The following is a 13,970-nucleotide window of genomic DNA, read 5'->3' as shown; positions in this document are numbered from 1 at the left end:
TTCTCAAAGGTATTATATTGGACTGGTAATGATAATGAAAAAAATTGTAATTGTAGTCTGAAAAATTATTGAGTATGAAGTTCATATAAAAATAAATTTGGTTCTGTGAAATATTTTTCTCTAAAATGAAATCATATCAATTCAAGAAAACTTGATCAGAAAACCTCAGCTATTCCGACAAAACTTAGGAACAATGTGCATCAACAAATTTGACTAGAGTGGGATAAGAAACAGTGAACTCCGGATTAAAGTGCCGGTGCTCTACCAACAGAGCTATCAAACCCCATGTTGGCGGTCTCCTTACGAGTCAATATTTTTGTTGAGAGCGCGATACAACTGTAAACTAGCCAATAGCCAGGTATCATACCAAAGTTTACGCATTGAGATAACATGGCATTCATTGTATTAATCTATTCAGGAGGGAAAAGGGAGAGATGCAACATGATGCATCAGACTACGACTCAGAGGAAGAGAATGAAGATGGTGACCTCACGGTGTATGAATGTCCAGGACTTGCTCCGGTAAGATCCCTAACCCTAACCCTAACCCAAGTTCTCAAGATGATCCTCTTGGAACAAATAATACCATCCCAAAACCCCGTCATAATTTGTTTTTTGAAAGTATTTTCTGTGCCCTTTTTTTTATCCTTCATATTAAAGAAAGGACTTTTTGAACTTTTAGTTCTAGAATCAACTTCCAATAAAAAAGATTGGAGAGCAAAAAGGATGGGAAGAGGGAAAAAAGACTCCACTTCTTTTAATAAGATAAATGAAATTCCTCTCTTCCCCATTCAATTGTCAGGTGGGGATCGAGAACCCAGTCCACATACATGTAGTGCCACCGGCTTGATTTGAACCATGGTCCTATACTAGAGGTGGAGGGCAAGGAATGCCACACGACCATTGATTAAACAATATTGAATGCCATAATAAAAATGTGTTTTCTATTTTTTTGTTTCTTGCAAACAGACGGGAGAGATGCAAGTGAAAAACCCCCTCTTCACCGAAGACAGGAATTCTGAGGCCGTCCCGGAACCCGAGGAGAAACAATAATGCTTGACGTTGACGTCACTCCAGAGCGATCATTCACTGCCAATGATAAAACACAAACACAGAGAGACCATCTGATTAATAATATAGACAAACCCACGTTGTTGAAAACACGTCACATTAGGGCAGATAGTAGGGGATGAAAAAGTCAGTCAAAGGCAGTCTGGTGTCTGACCAGTCGAGCACTGAGTCCCCTTTTCTAGCCGGTGAAAAAGCAAACAACTTAGAGTGGTCAAATGTGGTACTTTGTTAAATGAACAAAAATTGTTTGAGCAAAAGGAAAACATTTGTCAACTAGTCCAGTTTGGACTCTTTTTCTCATCTCAGGCAAAGTTTGGAGATTTTTTTGAGATTTAAGAAGATTGATGTCCTTTTTTAGAAAACAAAAATGGATTCAGTGGTTGTTTGGTCAAACTTGCGACTGCCTTATATCTCAGGTTAAATGAATTTGTTTAAACCTATGTGACGAAGAGAGGTCAGCCTGCGGCCATTTTTGTACGCTTTACCGTTGGATAGTCTGGTGCCGGAGATGTATGGACAGAATAGTCTGGTGCCGGACAGAATAGTCTGGTGCCGGAGATGTATGGACAGAATAGTCTGGTGCCGGACAGAATGGTCTAGTGCTGTGGAGTGTATGGACAGAAGAGTCTGGTGCCGGAGAAGTTTGGATGTAAATCAGAGTTTCTTTACCATGGAGGTTCTTGGCAACCCTACAATGATGGCCGCAGTAAGATGGAGAGAGTCCATTGCTGTCCAAGAAAAAAGACAAGTCACCAGGGACACTTTAGCAGAATTTATCAAAAGTCGCCCCTCACTTCACCTTTTTGCAAAATTCATTAAATAAATCTCTCCACAGATGGTCATTAATCACTCCACTTTTCAGGGTTTTTGTTTTCAAAACATGAATCAATAGAGTGAGCTTTCCTTTAAAGCTTTGAGAAAAAAGAAAACTACAAACTCGTTCTGATATTGAGTTTAATTGACCCCCTTTTTGTTTCAAAAATCTTGAAATAAGCAAAAAACATTTGATCTCTGGCAACTATGTACTTAATTTATTGCATGTTTTCACCCGTACTGAAAGAAGAAAAGCGTTTGTTTGATGTGATAAAAAGCACAAGTAATTTCCCTCTGAATGTACTAGCAGAAGAAAAGAGCCACAACAGTACTGAGAAACAACGGGCTGTTTATTTTAGATTAGTCATTTAAACTGTTAGTGAGTGCTGTATCACAACAACACAAGTATATTTGGGTGATGACTATTCCATGTATATTTAGTTATTTAAAGATGAATACAAAATAATGTTGGTTTAGATTTGAGAAGGGGGGAGTGGTGTTTGAGGTTAAATAATAATAATAATAACTTTCGATTTATATAGCGCCTAATAACTAACACTTTACATTAGTGCCCTGGTCATAGGGCCAATAACATCCCTTTTTAATGTTTCTCAGCTCCCTTGGGAGTATACAACCTGGGCAACAGTTTATATCGCTCCAAAGGCTTTTTCATTCACAATATCAACTTCTACCCTCGCAGGTACCCATTTATTCCCCTGGGTGAAGAGAAGCAATTATAGTAAAGTATCTTGCTCAAGGACACAAGTGTCACAACGTTTAAAGATAAACATTGTCAAGATCAAGAATATCTGGTGTTGGAAACAATAACATAGTATACATTCCATGATGTCAACATTTCCAGAATTCTATTTTCCAGGTTTTTTTAACAACAGTACTTGTTCATGCCTATCTTTTAAAAACTAATACAAAGTGTTTTCTGTTATGTCAATCAGAGCTGGGTCATTTGTACCCAGGCAAAATAGTCATAATTTTGAGACATTTCAGTACTTGTTTATTGTTAACATTCCAGCCAGCATGTCAATGCAGATGCTCAAATCTAAATTCCTGAAGCTGCTAAGCATGATAACATAGCTTACCACATTTCTTTGTCTGGATAACTCTGTACACACAACAAACAGTTACTCACAAATAGAGTGCATTATAATTTGGCTCTGAGCTAATCAGTTTATCCATATTTGTTGTTCAGCAATTACTATATTTTATGATAAATGGAGAAAGAATTGTTGGATTAATGATTACACGTTACCAACAATGGTTAAAATCTAAGTACTATGTGACGTCAAAGCATGTGTTGTACTATTAATTTACAAGGGGATAGAGAATAGGCTTCAGAGCTCGGCAAACCTGGTTCTCTTTAATGATGTATTTTCAATTTGTGTAAAACAGTATTCATGTTTAACAATAATATTTAAACAAAAACTTTACGTTAAGCCTCATGCGAATTTTTTATTGATAACAGATTTGACTAATCTCCCATGTTTTATTCCCTCTTTCAGGTTTTATTTATTCAATGATTGTATTAATTTTTTGAGGGATATGGATAGGGGAGGGGTAAGAGAATAATTTGAATGAGGCTTGACTGTTATTGTGTAGAGATTGAAGCCAACTATGTGTGGTCTTGCTGTTTTTAGAAACACAAATAATCAAATAATAGCTTTTTGCCAGCCGCTTCACTGCCGTGCAAGTTTAGGTGTCGTGATATTTTTTATTTCAACCATATACTTGAAATGTGCGCACACCACGGCAGTGTCACCGCTACTAAAATAACCAACAAGTTATCGATGCACGGAGTATTTAGATGTCAGTTAAGGCTCTATTGTTGCACATTCGCTTTGAGTTAATAATACTCGTGATGAGCTTATAGCGAGTTTCTTTTGAGTTTCTGTGACTTGTGATGCACACATAGTTGACTTCGATAAGCGTTTTAATTGGGCGATCCTCGTGTTTCGTCCGCCTTGTGCAATGTTATGTCGATAGAAAGCTGTGTCAAAAATTGAAGTTGTCAAATGTTTATTTTATTGTATTGTCAGTTGAAGAGTTTCCACCGTATGCTGTGATCATGTTTAATTGGAAGTTGATTTACATGTACCTGTTTGAGAATTGTTATGGCAGTCTTAGCCTTGGTTTTATTCTAAGTGAGAGCTACCAGATACCAGTCGCAGGCAATGTCCTTCATATACTAATGGTCGGTAACCTAGTTCTGCTTAGCAAGGTATTCCACGCTAAGCAATTCAATCAGGTACGTGTGAATCCACCATGACATGGCATATTTTATTCCATTTCTGTTTGTCTTTTACTTTAGAATTTATTTAAAAAAAAAAAAAAACAAGAAAGAAGTATTTTTATCAGATGCTCTTTTTCTCATATGGACATTCCTATGTTGGTTTGATTTTAAGTTATTGAAAGGGTTTTGCTGCTTGGATATGAACAGGGGAAACTAAAAATGCTGTTTAAAGAAGACTAACTTCCTAGCTCGTAAATTTAAGATTAATAATTGAATAACTGTCAATACCAACATACAGGGATGTTTAAATGAATATATATTGTGTATAGATAAAAGTAGCATGTATATAATAATGTATGTATTGATGGAAATCTAATGCAGTGATATTAGACCATAGACATTATAATATATGCATATTATTTTCATATTATTTGCATAATTATAATGCCACTGGCATCTTGTAATTTAAACTGTACATATTAGATGATATCAGCACGATTGTGTATTGTAATTAAGTTATGTTTATTCTGAATAATCCGAATATCAAGAGTAGAGAGAAAAGAAACAAATCCCAAAGTCATTAATGTTTTTAGAGGTTTCTATAAATAATATGCAAATGAGCATATGATTTTTAAACATGGCGACTAATTGCGCTGGTTGAACAATATTGTTTGACTAGTTCCTGATGAAATTTGAACACAATATTTTTTTAATGTGGCAATGTGGAGATGTTTTATTTGCCAATGACGAGAACGATTCTAGCAGAAGATTGATCATGAATAATTCATAAGCTATTGAATAATGAATAATACTAATAATTCTTGTGAGACTTTTGTCAATAATGTCAAGTTTGGTGTAGAGGAGACTGTTAATACAGAAAGGGTGAATGATATATAATAAATTACTTTTGATTTCTACTTAAACAGACAAAAAAGTGCACAGGCACTATACTTGTGCTTCCAGTCAATCCAGCAGAAACATTTGTGTTCAAATATACTTTTTCCTGCATGGTTAATAGATTTGGATCTAAGTAACGCCTTGAAATCTTTATAAGTGAAATTTGTTAAGAATCTGAAGTTGGTTACAAGAATATGTTACCCTCCGAGATGAAAGTTAATCTCTTAATGTTGGCTTCACCGAGTGTTGATCACTTTAGCATGTATATTATTACACATTGAGGTTCTTGGCCCAGATTTATGAAGCTGTAAGCAAACAACTATTGGTAAGCTAAGCACAATTGGAGCAAGGGAACCACACTGTTTACTGACTGTGGCTGGTAGCCTGTGTCTGCTAGGCAGTTTTTATTCAAGCTGCTAAATCACAAGAAAGTGTTACTTAAAAGAACAAGTGCAAGACCAAAATCAGTTTTGAGACAGTCCAACTTACTGTATCATACATTTGCATGCATGTTCTTGAAACCTGCCCTGCTAAGCAAGGGTTCTGTACTCGCTAAGCTAATTTCTGTAGCCCCTTCGCGGGTGTATGGGCAGGTGCTTGCGGCTAAGTTATATTATTTTCTGTACAATTTATGGTGATGCTTTGGTGATGTGAGCTGAGCGTGTACTCTGTTTCCCATTCACCACTTCAATTGTTCATTAGTAGCAGGTGATTGTGACAATGAGAGGGTAGATTACATCAAACCTCATCAAATTTGAAAACATCTACTCTGCATGCAATCAAAGAAGAGTCTTTTGTGTGAACAGAACACCCAGTCATACAGTCTAACAAACATGGTATGCAGATGTCCAATCAGTTGCACAGAAGCTCAGTTGACTAGTTTGAGGTTTCTTCTAGTGTGGAGCCTATCCAAATCTCCATAGATATTAATAGCCATTGAGATGGGTGCAGTACTTGATCAATATAAGACCGGGGCCGTGTTCAAAGTGGACACTGGCCATAGTATCATATAATACACAACTTTCCAAATAGCTGGCTCCCTGTCAATTTCTGCTTAGCATATCGATTCTTGCTTGTTCAATACGTTTCTTGCTTTTAAACAGCTTCGTGAAACTGAGTCTTAAGAATTTGGATACATCATTTACTGATATCAAAATATTGCAGTGTCAAACCATATTTCATACAGTTTCATACAGTGATCCCGTTTTATAAATCAAAAAGTGCTTAGTGCAGGTGGTAATTTGCTAATATGCTTAGCGTGTCAACCAGTAGACACTGAGCAAAAAAGAAGTTAGCTTAGAAACAAGTTGGTAACCTGCCTCAATGCATTGTCAAACATTGTGTCATGAAACCAGTTGTTCTAAGTTAACATTCTGTTTAGCACAGATTGTTGTAAACTTAGCTGTGGAAAAATCTCACAGGTTTGTGCCTAATCATGAATCCATCCCAATTAAAGACAAAATTGTGAGACCCTACAGTATCCCAGCTTGGTAAGACTTTATTCAAAAGGGATGGCCAATTAAAGTCTTGTGCCATTTTGACAAGCAACGCACAATCACTAAGTTGAATTTTGTACTTAACCGGATCGATGCTATATTGCTACAGCCTGTAGATACATGTATCAGTATGGAATCAATGTGCAATTAATAATGTAATAGTCATATAGAGCTGTATAAAGTAGCCTATAGACTACTTGCATGAAGGGGTGAAAGGTCAAACGGCTGCCATGTTGTTGGTGGGCAAGATTCCGACTGTCAATGAAAATGAACAAACCAGGATTTTCAAAATCTAACACAATACCAAGTTAGAAAGTAAACTAGTCAATATTGTTACGTTGTAATACTCTCTGCTTGTCCAACCAATAATGGCGGTGGCTTTGACCTTTGACCTTGCTATAGCAAGTCGTTTGTTGTATAATTGTTACTATACTGTCTGAAGTGAGGAGAATTAACAGATAAAGCACGTGTATATGACATCATTGTCTCATTTGTCACTTCTTCCGTCCATGTTGAAGGTATTGAATAGCACTGCCAGCTAGCATGGTATGATTATGTGACGTGAATATCTGTTAGACATGTGTATGCACAATGTGACTATACACACTACACTTGTAGTTTAATTATTTGCTCTTCACTTATACTCAGGGGTTGAGTGTAATGTGATTAACCATTACCTGTTATGAATATTCATCAGCTGACTTAGCTCATCAATCAATCTATGAATATTCATCAGCTGACTTGGTACAATCTATGAATATTCATCAGCTGACTTCAATATCTGAGAGCTTGCTTGTAAGGGAGCTGACAGAACTCAGTTTGCATGTGAAATGGTGTCTTCAGTTGACGCCTTCTTGGGAGCTTTGATGGTCCCCTTCCACGCAATTGATTCAATCGATTACAACAAGGTTTCATCTTAAATACATTTATTCATCCCTTGTTCATTACATTTCTACATGCATAATTTGTTATATCAAATTAAATAAGTTTGTAGATGATCATACTGGATACACTTTCTATAAAATTTATGCCAATATCATAATAGAAAGCATTTTAAAAAAACATTTCAATTCAAAGTAATGTGATTATGTAAAAAGATGCAAGTTATTATTATCCCCAAAATTTGAATCTAAGAAGCGTTACTGTCCAAAACAATTCTCAGGTTGTGTATTCCTATTAGGGAATACTTTCCTGCATGGAAGTATTTACTCAGGATATGGCAATATCTCAAAAACGTTACTATATCAAACCATTACAAAGCAATTAAACCGTTCCAAAAAATAAAAGTACATTGCCTTTATATACAGCAGGTCCTCTCTTTATGCTGTTATCTGATTCACCCTCTATCCATAGATAACATGTATGTTGAGGTAAACCCTACATGTAGACTCCACTCAAGGCGTTTATTGCCTCAAGCTACAGTGGCAGACATCTAACTTATGTACTACGCTATCCAGCTAATAGAATTAGGTATCAGGAGTACCCGGGAAAATGAGATTTAGAGTAGTGTACCGTGAAGTATCAAGCTTCTGGTGGCAAAAACTACACCAATTTCCCCAATTACTTCAAGTGAGAAAACAAGGATGTACATACTGGACTGGTAAGTAAAATGCAAAGTTTCAGTCTGAAAATTTACTGAGTATTACAAATCCTCCAGAGAAATATTTCTGTCTGAGTAAAATTTTCAATATTGGGAGAGAAGTACATTTGAGGACCCTCTACTATAATATCACAGTTACTTATTTGAAATTAAATAAGTATACACATAAATAAATGTGAACAGGTGATCCTGACAAAAAATATGCCTTTTTTGTAACCTAAAATGCATCCATGTGTACATGATTATCCCTATTCACTACATACAAGATTCAGTAAAAGTGATATAAAAATACACATCTTAATGCATTGAATGGTGCACTTAAATATTGAAAAAAAAAAAATTCTTTTCATTATTGCCTCAACTTTTATATCAATAAGAATTAAAAAAACATTAACAAAATACTTTAGATTACAAATAAAGACCTTGTTCTTGATAACATTTTGTCTAATTATTTTGTTATGCACTTGGGTACATTTTATGGAATGGGCGCAATATAAACCAATAAATTATTATTATAGCAAACCATTCAAGCTTGCACCGCACTTACCAACACCACAATTTGTCAATGTCTTCATAAAATTATATAATATAAATCATTAAGAGTACATGCACATGAAATATTAAACTGTAAACAGGTAAACAATGCAATAAGTGACCTAAGTGTTGCATAAACAGTCAAAGGTTGCAAAGACAAAACAGTCAACGGCTGACTGTCATTTCACACAATTGTTATCAAAATAAGTGCACTTTGATCGTGCATAAATAATCTCTCAGCCTCTTGAAAGATTTCAGTAACATTTTACAATAGTCAATATTCAAATTTAATCATTCACAAACTTGTGACAAGTCAGTTAGAAATTTATAGTCCATTATCTTATATATATATATATACTCACAACTTGTTCTAACTAAGGTTGGTTAAAAGAAAATTATGTAAGTTTCAACAAACACTGACAATAATATTGGCAAGAGAAAGATCATAATAAAGCAACTCGCTGTAGTGGCTTTTTATCTCAGCACCTTGAGTACCTTGTTGGTAGATATGTGCACTATATAAGACTTCGATATTATTATTATTATAATTACGGTTATTAGCTGTTCCGACCTACCGTCGGAACAGGTTTTGTTTTCGTCTAGATTTTTATTGTTTTTATTATTATTCTTTGTTTCCGCCTAAAACCCCATTGCATTTGTACACGTTTTTTTTTATTCCTAATCTCCCAAACCACAAGGTCAAAAGAGTTAAATCATATATCAAATTGAAGCTTAGAACTTAAGCTTAATTCTAAATGTCACAAATGTTAAAATTCTTAATTAATTAACCACGTGACCCTCATTTGCATATTTAATTGGGAAATATTTGTAGCACCATATCTCAAGAAGTTCACGGCAGATTCTTACCCTGTTTGTTGGTATAGACTCCTTGGGGATTGGGGATTAATTTTGAAAAACCGTGACCTCAAGTTGACCTCTACTTCCGGGTCAACCGGAAGTGGGACCATATCTCAAGAAGTACACGGCCGATTTGTAGACTGTTTGTAATTAAAGACTCCTTGGGATTGAAGATTAATTTGGAAAAACTATGACCTCAAGTTGACCTCTACTTCCGGGTCAACCGGAAGTGGAACTATATCTCAAGTACTATACAACCGATTTTCAAACTTTTTTCAGTTTAGACCCCTTAGGCGTTAAAGATTAACTTTGAAAACCTTGACCTCAATTTGACCTCTACCTCCGGGTCAACCGGAAGTGGAACTATATCTGAAGTACTATACAACCGATTTTCAAACTTTTTTTCAGTTTTAGACCCCTTAGGCATTAAAGATAAACTTTGAAAACTTGTGACCTCAAGTTGACCTCTACTTCCTGGTTAACCGGAAGTGGGACCATATCTCAAGAAGTACACGGCATATTTTTAGACTGTTTGTAGTTATAGACTCCTAGGGGATTGGAGTTAAGTTGCAAACAAACTTTACCTCAAATTGACCTCTACTTCCGGGTCAACCGGAAGTGGAACCATATCTCAAGTACTATACAACCAATTTTCTTCAACTAAAGACCCCTTAGGCGTTGAAAATAACTTAGTTAAACCGTGACCTCAAGTTGACCTCTACTTCAGGGTCACCTGGAAGTGGGACCATATATCAAGAAGTACACGGTCGATTTTTTGACTGTAGTTATAGACTCCTTTGGGATTGGAGACACATTTTTGAAACACCTTGACCTCAAGTTGACCTCTACTTCCGGGTCAACCCAAAGTGTGGCAATATCGATTTTCAAACTTTTTTCAGTTAGAGATTCCTTGGGCATTGGAGATTAGCCTTAGATTACCATGACCCCATGTCGACCTCTACTTTCGGGTCAACCGGAAGTGGCACCATAACTCAAGACACTATTCGGCATTTTCGTCCTTTTTCAGTAATAGACTCCTTGGTCATTTTAGCACATAATCCAAGGAAAAGAACACGGAACAGCTTTGTGTTTGTTCACAAACACCTAATGTCTAGTTATTATTATTGTTATTATTATTATCATCTAGTTACTTATTCTCAATATGGAATACCTTATAGAAACCCACGCGCGAATTCCACAAAATCATTCTCTGCTTTTAGCCCCACCTCAAAGAAATTGAAAACGATGGGAAGCATTCCGTGGAATCCTCCCTCATAGTTGACCCAGTGGGCCGATACGCCAGCCGCCTCCAGACGCTTCACGTAGAACACCCCGTCGTCTCTCAGGCAGTCGTTGTCCCCCGTGACGACGTACGCTGTCGGCAGACCATCCATGCTCTCTGCGATGACCGGAGACAAACGTGGATCCTCAAAAAAGTGTCCATATTTCTCCAACAGTTCTGGGTTATTATTCAAGGATTCCTTTGTCTTTCCTAGATCCATCCCATTCCTAAGATGATCCGGCACCAGGTTATCATCAACGTACTTGACGTGCTGGGGGTTTGTCTCTGGAGTGATGACGCTATTTGATGATACCAGATCCACGAATGCCTCATAATCTGGGCTTTTTCCTAGGATGTAGGTTGCCAGATAAGAAACTGCCTCTCTCCGGGTCAGCATTCCGCCATGGGTATTAAAATGGGCATCATAAATGATATGTGAGGGTGAACCTACAAGACAGCAAAATGTAGAGATAAGATTGTCACCCTGTCTTCAAATATCATACAAATATTGTACCATGTTTTAGGACAGCCTTCAAAATCAAATAGATTGTTTTGATGAGGTTTGGCATAATGCATCTAATGGTTTGGATGTTGAGTTACCATGGAGTTTGGGTTTGTCAGAGTAAGGAACATTCTAGGTAAGCACTCAAATGAGTTGGGGTTAAGCTTGAGAAATTAAATTTCCATTAAGCCATGCATTCACTCTTAATATTTCTTGAAATGGGATGAATGAACCAGAATCATTGTTCTACTCTACTTACCAACATTAAGGAGCTGTAGAGCCGGGTAAAACAGCACCTGTAGTTTGAGATTAGGTATCAATGGGTCGTCAAGAATCTGTTTGGCTACTGCAGCAGCCAGCAACCCTCCGGCACTGTCTCCTGCCACTCCGATGCGCCGAGGATCAACGTTCAATGTCGGACCGTTCAGGAGAAGCCATTTTGTTGCTTCCCGACTGTCGTCCACAGCCACAGGAAACAGATGAGCTGGGGCTAGTCTGTAGCTGAGGGAAGATTGTAAAACATGGATTAACCCTCTAACTGTCTGACCATTTAGTACCATCCACAAGATAGATGCACTAGTATGCCGGTCGCAACAAACACTCATCCCAAGTTGTATTTATTGTCACAATGTTAATGTCAACAGATCATTTAGTTAGATGTCAATGAAAACTATTTATAGGGATACTTATTTGAGGATACTTGTACAATAAAATTTGGCACATCTTAGGAGAGCACTGTGATACTCGCTCTCAACAACCCAACTTGTTTAGCTTGATCATGATAAAAACATTTGAAACAGATACTTGACAAACAGAAAGTAAACAAATCGGTGAACTTACTCCACTGAGACAACAACACTTTGAAGAGACTCGCAAAGGCGTCTTGTAAAGGGATGGAAAGATGCTGGAGACAAATGAAGACAAATAAAATCAAATGTGACGTCATACAGTCTAATCAGGCATGACACTAACCCCATTGAAAAATATGAGACTTATTGAGTGCAACCTCTCATAATTTATGTTTGAACTTTTTAACGTTTAACGAATAATGCTGAAGGTGTACAACTTGGATAACCTGGCAAGGAGGTGATGGGAATGATTGAGTGCAGTACAATTACATTTTCAATCATTTCTATTTGTATCCAAGATATGAAAACTAACCAGAACTTCCATACACAAAGCCCCCACCGTGGAAGTAAACCAATGCTGGCAAAAGTCCCGAGTCAAGTGTGACTTTCTTAGGTCTGTGGACCCGGACGGGAATGCCGTTGAAGTTTTGTAAGGTTGTTGAGACGTGTTCATCGTCCATGATACATTCTGGAAGCATCCAGTCCGTGAAGGCGGCCATGTTTTCTTCCATCGTGGATCCAAATACTCTGAAGAAAGTCAAAATGTGTGCCTACAGCAAACAATAACAATTCAAATTTAACATTTAAATACTGATTTATAGCTTTTAAAAGGCATTGTTTACTTTTGATTTTTTTGAACTGTGAGCAATGTGTCCAAGCAAATAGAATAATCTGGAATAGGAATACACAATCTGAGAAGTGTTACTGCAGTCTCAGATTCAAAATTTGGTGCATAAAAACTTATATAATTTTACATTTTAAACCACATTACTTTGCTTTGAAGTAAAAAAAATCAAAATGCTTTTATACTATCAACATACCTCCACTTTAATTCAAGAAGAGACCTTATTTTGAAAAACTCAGATTTTTATTTCGCTTACAATGAACCGATTGACTTTGAACATTATGAACACAACCCTGAAGAGCCATTTCTGGTTGATGGTTGGCGGAACAGCAGTGTAGAACTCGTAGCACGCCCAACAAAACAAGCAAAATGTAAATACTAGAATAGCTCCAGCAATGACGGATAGAGCGTCTAGTGGCATGATGGCATCCTTGTGGTTCAACTGATGAGAAAAAACAATAATGAAAGATGTAAATTCCATTTATTCATTTTTTTTTATAGATTAAATTTACCTCAATCTATTTTCTACATTCCTAATTTTATTAGACAGTCAAGTCTACATCTAGCAACTACTCCTAGAACTATGTATGAAAGTATGAGGTTCGTTCCCCAGGGATGTCAGTTGACTTGTCTAAGGTTGACTGAACTAGCCGTCACGTTGTCATTTAATTGTTTTTTACTGAACAAGACAGTTTCGTTAATAAAATAATATTAACTTTTTAATTTAGTAAATAAGAACAAGGAAATACTGAGCCCCATAAATAAACGGGTAATATTCCGGACGTCGCCACCAATTTATCCGCCGTTAATTAACTCCAAAACCACTGAATTTTTTTCTTACCTGAGAAGAAGGGTTACCGCATATATACATCCAGAAAAAAGAGAGAAAAATAACACAGTTTGTAAACAAAATAAAATATTTGTCAAAATTATAAACAATCTCTTCAAATTAGTGGATGCTCTAGTCTAATAATAAGAGTGCAGTCGGTCGGAGGTGCAATCCTCAAATTTTCATATAAATCTGAAATCACTCACCTACCTCATCTGCTGAATGAATATCCATCACCTTTTTAGTTTAGATATTAAATTATGTTGTTTGTCCTGCAAGTTTGTTGGCGAACAGCGCCCTCTCTAGGCTAGTATTAGATAGTAACCAGGGATGTGAATCCTACGACTGTTTGATGCTTTACTGTGTGTGCA

At 36.6% G+C, this 13,970-nt stretch overlaps 2 protein-coding genes across 3 annotated transcripts in view; one reads left to right on the top strand and one right to left on the bottom strand.

The window, feature by feature from the left end:
- The window catches only part of LOC117303193 (neural proliferation differentiation and control protein 1-like), a 69,572-nt gene extending 67,578 nt beyond the window's left edge, over positions 1-1,994 (top strand). For both annotated transcript variants that reach the window (XM_033787326.1, XM_033787327.1), the window contains 2 exons: positions 419-521; positions 969-1,994. In XM_033787326.1, the coding sequence (XP_033643217.1) occupies positions 419-521; positions 969-1,052 (187 nt within the window). In that variant the 3' untranslated portion in view covers positions 1,053-1,994. The remainder of the gene's footprint in view (positions 1-418; positions 522-968) is intronic.
- A 2,223-nt stretch (positions 1,995-4,217) lies between these two features.
- On the bottom strand, positions 4,218-13,845 carry LOC117302972 (arylacetamide deacetylase-like). Its single transcript, XM_033786978.1, has 7 exons — positions 13,810-13,845; positions 13,027-13,212; positions 12,459-12,696; positions 12,138-12,201; positions 11,557-11,798; positions 10,629-11,242; positions 4,218-9,212 (listed from the first exon to the last, which is right to left on the bottom strand). The coding sequence occupies exons 1-6, from the start codon at positions 13,831-13,833 to the stop codon at positions 10,686-10,688; spliced, it is 1,311 nt and encodes a 436-aa protein (XP_033642869.1). The 5' UTR covers positions 13,834-13,845; the 3' UTR covers positions 4,218-9,212; positions 10,629-10,685.
- Positions 13,846-13,970: the final 125 nt, after the last annotated feature.

The sequence above is a fragment of the Asterias rubens genome, chromosome 19, assembly GCF_902459465.1.
Source record: "Asterias rubens chromosome 19, eAstRub1.3, whole genome shotgun sequence".
NCBI classification, from domain to species: Eukaryota; Metazoa; Echinodermata; class Asteroidea; order Forcipulatida; family Asteriidae; genus Asterias; species Asterias rubens.
The sequence above is the reverse complement of the archived record's forward strand: the minus strand, read 5'-3'. Positions and strand labels throughout refer to the sequence as shown.